Genomic DNA, 9,193 nt, shown 5'->3' with positions numbered 1-9,193 from the left:
CCCAATAGTATGTTTATTGACATTTAATGTTTGAAATCAGTATCTGTAAGTGAAGTTACAGTATAGTGCTGCATAATATCCATTTACAAATAATAAATGATATTCTGTTTGCTCATGTCCACCAGGTTTGGAAGGTTGCACTTTGTAGAGCTGACCTTCGTTGGACCTCATTCTCAGTAAACCCAGTTAAAGACACGTGGTCATAAATGAGGCTGTCTTAGATTTACTTTCCCAGAACCCTGTTATGGAAATAATCGGGCCCAAAAGGATCATCTTTCAAACTGGGAAGGGAGGTATGAACCGTTATCTTAAAATCAATTCAGATGCATCAAGGTCTGAAACAAAGAGGAGAGTTGTAGCTGAAAAGCCTATTATTATTTTTTTTGCAGCTGTGAAACATGAAATGCTAATAAGGTCATCTTACTTCCTTCAATAGGAAAAGCAGAAGCCCTAGTTTTCTATCAGGGCTCACAAAGAGGTGTTATTTCACTGCGGCTTCTTTATGTTGCTGTTGTTTTATTCTGAACGCTAGTGAGGTATCACTAATGGCAGTGAGTCAGATTGCAGTAGTCACATTTTGGGCGAGGCTTATATATTGATAATGCCCAAGTCCCGGGTGATCACTTTGGAGAGGTCTTGTCATCCAGATTAATGACTCACTGTACCACTGGACTGGTAAGATTGCTGGTTTTCGCAAGTGGTCGATTCCTTTTGGTGGACGCAAGCCTTGTTTCATCTAAGCTCATTCTGGTGTCCCTGGGAAATGTCTGGAATTCCTCCATTTTTGGAATAGGGTGTAGTAACAATGAGCCCTGAGTGTCAAAGCTGACTGCCAGAGTGTTTTGGATGGTTGTGTTATGTTAACATTGACAGTGGCAGTGCTGAAAAAACAAGATTATCACTGCACTCAGAACCCTTGTAAAGGTTGAGTTTTGGTTGTATGTAGTTGGTATGTTTCAGTTTCTCCATGTCTCTACTATGCATTTTCACTGCTAGATTTCTATTCCGCTTTATGAGAACTCTTCTTAATCATGGTATGGTGTGATTGACCTGGGTGTACTATGCTATGAAGTAGTAAACTTTAATAAAGTTAAATAAAGACAGTAGCAAACTTTTAGTACTAGAGAGATTGTTCTCTTTTGATATCTTTCAACGAAAACGGGAAAGTACAGTATTAGCAGATGACAGCACCTTGCATGTTTTCGATTACATTAAGTATGGGGTGTGAGATTCTTGTTGTGTAAATCATTATTTATAATCACAGACTGCATAAAACAAAAGCCACAGAAAATTACAAATCTGCAGTGTGTTTTTCTAAATTACTATGGTTGTAGTGTCGTTGCTAATGTCGCATGTACTGTATCAGCACTTCCTGGAGCAGCAGTAAAGAGGATGGAAATGAGACATTAAAAATGGTAAAATTGTACGTAATGTTTTTGGAAATAGCCTAATTTCAGTCTTTTCAGTGTGTTGGTTGTAGAAATGCCTTAATTGTCTTTTTTGACCACAGAATGTTGTATACCATGCCATGGTTTATGTGAACTCCACGTATTGATTACTTAATGTTTTTTAATAGTTGTGTTGGAATGGACTTTGGGTCTAATTCGGCTCCGCTACGACCCTGTATTGAATAAAGCAGTTAGAAAATGGATAAATGGGAAATGGAAAACTGTGGTCTATCGTTTCAAAATATTTAGCCCTAGTCATAGCTCTTCCTTTGACATAATGTTAATGTTAATAATAATGAATGTTACTTTGAATACAACCCTTATTGAATATTCAAGTTTCGTTATTTATACCAATATATACTTTTTATTGTGGATTAACCACAATCATTTTTTGTGAATTTCATAGGTATATAAAGGCCAAAAAGCAGCAGGCATTTTTTCACTTAACACTACATTATGTCTAGACCTGTTTTACTAAATAAAACATAAGAATATATAAAAGATTACAAATGAGAAGAGGGTGGCGCAGTGGTTAGCATTGCTACCTTGCAGCGCTGGGGCGCTGGGTTCGATTCTGGATCTGGTGTGCTGTCTGTGTGGAGTGTGTATGTTCTCCTCGTGTCCGCATACGTTTCCTGCAGGTGCTCCAGTTTCCCCCCGCAGTCCAAAGACATGCTGCTAGGTTAATTGGCTTCTGGGAAAACTTGCCCTAGTGTGAGTATCCAGGGTGTACCCTGCCTTGCGCCCGTGGCTTGCCAGGATAGGCCCCGGCTCCCCCATGTCCCTGTACGGGATAAAGAGGCTACAAAACGGATGGGCAGACAAATGAAAGGAGAGCATTTGGCACATCTAACTAGGTTGATTTACAGTATAACAGATCATTGATCCCGCTGTTTCGTGAAGGATGCCAGACTCTTGGTTTCTACAACAGGGCTGGCTAGTTTGTTCCACACTCCCACTACCCTTTGTGTAAGAAAGTGCTTCCTGTTCTTAGAGTTAAATGCTCTTTCACTTCTAACCATCATGCATCAAGACTCCTTTAAATTATGTATGTTAAGAAAATGGGAGCATTGAAATAGGAGTATTTAATAAGAATCATCTATAACAATGTAATTGTACATCAGAGCAATTACAAAGACTCTATCTCTCAGGTGGACTAAATATAGTGATGTGGGGCTGTGGATGTCATAGGATTCAAAGAATTGAATATAGAAAACATCAAACAGCTTTTAACGGATGTTGAAAGGCGGTGTAAACATTGATTTAAATCAGAACAGACATTTTGTGTTGTGCACAGGGTCCAAATGACAAAAATAATTCATTTCAGACTTTTTTGTTTATTTTTTCACAATAGTAAAGAGATATTAAGAAAGAAAATTAGCATACTGATAGGTAAGCTCATTGCCTCTCAGACAAACTAATCATGATCTTTAACAGGTTTGAGAACTGCATTTAAAAACCATGTATTTTCTTAGAGAAATTCCTGTTTATTGGTGAAAATGTAAGGAATTGAAAAAATCCACATCTTTAGTATAAAAAGCACTTGGTAAGATTTTTTTAACTTAAATTAATGATTTGTGTAGGGCAATTGTAAATAGATTGTAATTCAATGAATCATTGCATAACATATTTGGAGACTAATCAGTGGTTGAATTTACTAATCTTTTCGATTGCAGACAATGAAAACTCCGCTCCTCCTGCTGTGTCTACAGCTCCTATGGCCCTTGTGTGGGGCGATGATAACGCCACATCCTCCGCCAGAACGGGGTGGACCGGAAAAACCGCCAAACCCTCCTCCCAACCAAGACTACCACCCCATGAACCCCGCAGATCAACCACACATATACTCTCCTCAGCGCTACCCCCTGACAGAGAATGACCCGTTTCCAGGGAACATATCATCCCGTTCCTTTGGCCCTGACAGTCCGACAGTGGGTTTGGAGCCCGATATGTCCTACTGTCAGATGCTGCTGGAATCTCCTGTCCCACCGCCCTTTGGGAGCATCCCCTGGTCCTGCCTGTGCATGAACTGCAAGGGCACTATGGGACCGAAGGGGGATCGTGGGGAGAGAGGCCTTCCAGGTAGCGGCTCAGTTCCTAGAGGCGGGAGAAGGGATTCTGGTGTTCTGGTGTTTGTTCCGACCAATCTTTCTCCTTTTTTTAAAAGAGGACAAACGTAAACTTTATCTCAAGGCCTCAAAGTGATTTGAAAGAATACGCTAACTTAAAATTGAGCACATCTTTTCAATTCTCTTAGTGCAAAATATAAGAAATAAGAAAAGCTTATGATGTGAGTTTATCACAGTAGTGATATCAGAGTCTGTCAGGCCTTCTCTTCAATGTTTCCCAGCATCTCTGATTCTACAATGCATCTTGGTAAACGATTCTGTACACATAGGGTTTTAGGCAAAATGGGACTTTATTTTTCCTCTTACATCTCTGTGTTCTGTTCACCAACTTTAATCAGAAATAGCAATGTGGATCAGTCTTATTGTTTCTTGAACAAACTAATGATATATGCAATCCAGTCATTAATTCAGGATTAAGTAACACATTTTTGACAAATGAACCCTAGAAGGCTTTATCAGGCAGGCCTGAGACTCTACATTCCATATGTTTCTGCCTCTGGGCTTTCAAATTGTGTTCTTGTTTTCTTGCTTTCCTCCTTCTCCCCTGTACATTTAGCCTGGAGCAGGCTACTCCCTCTTCACCTTGGTGTAGAGGACACACTTGACATCGCAGGTCTGGACCACAGACTGCTGCCCTGAGAAAAGACCACAGTGCCCTCAAGCGCACACTTTGAGAAGTCTTTTAGCACAGCTGTATGCTGAGAATGTCCCACCCTCCTCAAGACTTGGAAACTAGATTATTCTAATGCATTATGCTTCTTCAAATAAAATACCAACAGTACTGATGCTCTTACTGCAGTAAATTACAGTGGCAATGAAATCCAAACCAGAACTGTATTTCCACAGGCCACCCAGGCAGTCCAGGGCCAAGAGGGTTCAGTGGATTCAGAGGACGACCGGGATTCGTAGGCCGACAGGGGTTCAAAGGTTAGTATCAGGCCCCTGCAGGAATTAGAACAGTAGCTTTAATTAGTGGAACAAAATCGCAACTCTGTAGTAGTGTGGTTTCAGCAGTGGGATATTTCCGGGATAATTCTGTTTCTGAAAGGTTTTGAAAAAAGGTTAAGAGACCCTCAATAATCCTCTCTGTGTGTTACGTATAGTACCTCTCTATGTTACAGAAAAAGCAGAGGTAGATTGAGTCTTTAGATTTATTACCGTGATTTATTATTTTTACATTTAGAAATATGTTAGACTACTTTTCTTCTGATAGTGTTCTATAGCGTACAGTTTTTTCTTTGATGGATAAAATGCTGCACTGTGATGCAGCAGAAAGCAGAGGGGTTTGTTGTTTCTGCCCTAGACCCTGTCACTGTGCACGCATTCTAAGTAAGTGAACTCTTATCTGAAAGATGAAAAGGGGAAACGGTTCGTTTTCGCATGCTGGCCTCACTCTCGACCTCCTGTGTCCCTCACAGGGCAGAAAGGGGATGACGGAGAGAAGGGCGATCAAGGTGTCAGTGGTTTCCGGGGAGCGAAGGGAGAACGTGGGCTGAAGGGTGAGTCCCCGACCTAAACTTCCACAGCTGCTGAACTCTCATTCAACTCTCATGCTCTCCAGCTCTGGGAATGGGAAAACGATACAGCTCAGGCTCAGACCACAACATCTGGGCTACTGGGCAACTAAGACTTGCTATCCCCTCAAGAGTGTTTACAGGAGGAAACCAAAGATATTTTGATGCTCCTAGAGAGATTTTGCTGAAGATGAACTGCTAGTTTTCTTACAGCCTGCTGTAAATAAGGGTTGAGCTTAGGAGCTAATGAACAGGATTGAAGGTCACACTCATTGAGGCCCCTCTCTTGTGCTATGCTTTCAGGTGACAAAGGAGACCAGGGTTTGGATGGGATACCTGGACTGCCAGGTCCTCAGGGAGAGCCAGGCCAATGCCCTGTGGTGTGTCAGGGAGATCTGGGTCTACCCGGGGTGACAGGGCCGCCAGGACCTGCAGGAGTGAGGGGACCACCTGGGGCAGATGGCGTTCCTGGGCATCCGGGACAGAAGGGTGATATGGGTAGTATAGGGGCCCCAGGTCCGCAAGGGACACAGGGGTCAAAAGGGGAGCAGGGGGCAGAGGGACAGTGCAACTGCACGGATGGAGAGAAGGGGGCACATGGTGAGGTGGGTCCCCAGGGTCCCCCAGGGAATGCAGGGCACCCTGGTGCGAAGGGGGAGGCCGGGTTGCCAGGAACCAAAGGTGAGAAAGGGGATGAGGGCTTAAGGGGGGTGCCAGGACCCTGCTCTCCCACTATCCAGTCTGGGTTTTCAGCTGCCCTAGATTCCATTTACCCAGCTCCCAATCGCCCAGTGCCCTTCAGTAAAGTCATATACAACCTCCAGGGTCATTTTGACCCCTTCAATGGCATCTACATGGCACCAGTCAATGGCACGTACGTGTTCAGCTACCAGCTGGTGGTCTTCAGCAAGGTGCTGAAGGTGGGCCTGTTCCTGAACTTCAAACCCGTAGTGAAGACCACCGAGCCGAGCGACCTGGGCTCGGCCTCCCAGATGGTGGTGCTTCAGCTGAGTCGTGGCGACCGCGTCTGGCTACAAGTAAAGGACACCAGCACCAATGGTATGTACGCCAGCAGTGACAGCACCAGCACCTTTAGTGGCTACCTGCTCTACCCTGACTCCTGCGAAATGCCCCTGTCCCGAGATTTCCCCACATACGAGGAGGGAGATTACAGCTGGGGTGACGAGGACGAACCACCCACCAGGCGTTCAACAACCCCGCCATAGGGCTCCCACCAGCCCCCTGTGTTCCCCTCTACTTCCCACCCTCCTGCTCCCCAAAGGAGGAAGGTGCCAACTCTCCCACTGAAACAGGATCTCCCTGGCACACTTTGGCCAAGCTCCATTTATTCCAGCCCTTCATTGTCATAAAAAGCTTATGCTTTTTCCTAGCCTTCACCATGGTTTGCTCTCCAAAAACATAAGAAAGGTCACGACCGAGAGCCCGTTTGGTAGTAAGTAGCAGATTGATCTGTGGATCACACCCAGCCATTTCTTGAAAGAAGCCAGTGTACTGACTTCAACAACATGCCTGTGCAGCTTGTTCCACACTCCCAAAACCCCTTTGCGAAAGGAAGTGCCTCCTGTTCTTCGGTTTTAGATGCACTTCCGCATAGTTTCTACTTGTGTTCCCCTGATGTGTTTAATTGTTCATTCTGATTAAGTCTATTGCTCTGATCTCTAATCTTATGTTTTAAATGGACTCTTTAATATGCGGGAAGTAGCTAGTTCACCTCTTACCTCTTCCATAGCCAGAAAACTTGATCTTGAGCTTCCCGAGTAACAGTGAAAACTGAAATATGAGCATCTCACAGAATGCCATCCTTACTAATATGTGCATCGCCATACCAGTGGGCAGGGCGCCCTGTTTCTGTGAAGTTGGCACCTTTTTAGAAGCCACATAGCCTCTGTAGGTTTTGACAGTTCTGATCTGGTGAGATACCTTGTGCAATTTAACTGACGTCTGGTACTATTTCAATAGAAACTGGAGTTGGATCTGTAAGAAAATTAGATTGCTGGGAAATCTATTTTGATGTTGTCCTCAAAATAGACAATCTGGCAAAGATGTGTGCCAGACCTTGACTTTCCAACCTTTGGAGAAATTAAATGTCTTTCCAGAAAATTGCTTGTTTCTTCATAGGAGGTTGCCTAATTTCACAAAGTTTTAATTAACAACAGGCTTTCAATGTGCTAATTGAAACAAACCGGATTAAACAAACTTACGATGAAACTAAAAGGTCACTAAAAACATTTGTTTTATGCCTTAGTAGGAATGAACAAAACTTTAACCTGTATAAGAGCAGGCAGGGATTATGCAGGTATACATTCTGAAAAAGGTGCCACTGTCCCAATGGAAGTGACCCAGAAAAGGCTTTGAGAAGGTGTGAAACTCATGGAGGAAGGGAGGCAAACAGAAAGAAGCCAAATGCAGACCTGTCTCCCTGTAGAACTTTTTTCCTAGTATCCGGATGCCTGCCTGTCTAAATAGAGGGTGAATTGGATTTAATGGATTCCAAATGTTTCCAATAAAGTGATTGTACTTTGTGATTTATGATTTTGTGGATACATTTTGTGGTTTTTTTTATTTTTGCTGTTGTCATTTGATTTTGCTCTGTATATTATTATTATCCTTTCTAAATAAAAAAGATTTAAATGAAATGTCTAAGGAAAACGATCCAGCTACTGATGACACATTATTCTAATGGTCTAGGAAGTAGTTCTGCTATAATACAGGATCATGGAATAGAAAATACTAATATTTTTCAGAATCGAGCACCATGCAGTCTTCAGTGTTTAGTCAAGTAGAAACCATATTTGAATGTGAGCCTTCAGTATGGTAGGGAATATCGCAGCACATCAATTTTTAGATAACCAGAATTAAAAGACTCTGGTGCTTTATGGAGAAAAGTAGAATAAAAGACTAGTAATACGTTTTGCAGTATGTGTAATGAAAACTGAATGCATGTTTTTTTGCATTGCACTCATAATAAACAGCGTAACATTGTAATCCTGGTATTACCTATTCATCTATGTTCTAACTGCTTCAAACCCATATTACAGAATTTAATACCAACAATTCTCTGAACTGTAGAGCTCTGTTTTGGACATGTATGACTGGATTTATTTCAATTCAGCTGCTGTGTGAAGTTAAGAGCTTATATTTAATTGTTCTTATGCAGTCTTTGCACACAACGATTTATTAAGACACATCTTAATGCAATTAATGCAAATGTTGCTAATCCATCTTTTACCACAATTTTCCAGCTTTCTAAAACCTTAATCTCAAAGTGACTATCTGGAAAAAATGCCTTAAGATACAGAAGAACATAAGAACAGTTTGTTGCAAGTGGAGGCCTGGTAAATGGTTTAAAGTCATTTAATATTTTTTAAAGGATCCCAAGGACTTCAATAATGAACTTTGTACCAGACCTCATAACTGCGTATTTAAAGCATAGACTCCCATGTTCTTTCCTGAATGTTTTTAATGTGTAATTTGTTATTGTGTCATTGATTTTGAAGCTGTCACCCTGATCAATTTGGTCAATAACCCTTCATGATTGTGAATATTTGAATCTTCTCTGTTCCAGGCGACAGACTTACAGTAGCTGACCCAATCTAAATTCAACATCCCATTCATGCCAGAAATTAGTCTCTCTTATCTGCTTTGCACTGCCTCTAGAACAGCAATACCCATCTTGCAGCAAAGTGACTAAAATTGAATGCAATATTCCACATGAAGTCTACCTAGTGTATTGTATAATTCTGATATCACTTTTGTTGATATATATATTTTGATTATATACCCAAACATGGTTGGCCTTTTTTTTTTTGCTTCTCCACATTGTCCAAATGTTGAACATGATGAATCAGCAATAGCATTCTAAGACTTTGCTTTTATTTCAGTTCTATATAAGGCATACATTTAAATTTATGCATGTGTTACCTGCACCTTATACATTACATTTATCCACATACAATTTCATTTGTCAGGTGTCTACCCAGATCAGAATAGTGTCTAAATCCTCTTGAAATGTGATTTGATCTCTACTCTTTCATCTGTATATGCAGGCATGTTGTGGCTATTCAATTGCTTTTCTGCTTTC

At 41.7% G+C, this 9,193-nt stretch overlaps 1 protein-coding gene across 1 annotated transcript; it reads left to right on the top strand.

The window, feature by feature from the left end:
* The first annotated feature begins 651 nt into the window (after positions 1-651).
* On the top strand, positions 652-6,317 carry LOC148836582 (uncharacterized). The gene is made up of 5 exons (XM_088914917.1): positions 652-675; positions 3,125-3,530; positions 4,424-4,504; positions 4,996-5,076; positions 5,395-6,317. Exons 1-5 carry the CDS (start codon positions 652-654, stop codon positions 6,315-6,317), a joined length of 1,515 nt encoding a protein of 504 aa, XP_088771043.1.
* Positions 6,318-9,193: the final 2,876 nt, after the last annotated feature.

This window comes from Atractosteus spatula, chromosome 4, assembly GCF_055471065.1.
Source record: "Atractosteus spatula isolate fAtrSpa1 chromosome 4, fAtrSpa1.hap1, whole genome shotgun sequence".
Lineage (NCBI taxonomy): Eukaryota > Metazoa > Chordata > Actinopteri > Semionotiformes > Lepisosteidae > Atractosteus > Atractosteus spatula.
This window is presented reverse-complemented; position numbering and strand designations above follow the sequence as displayed.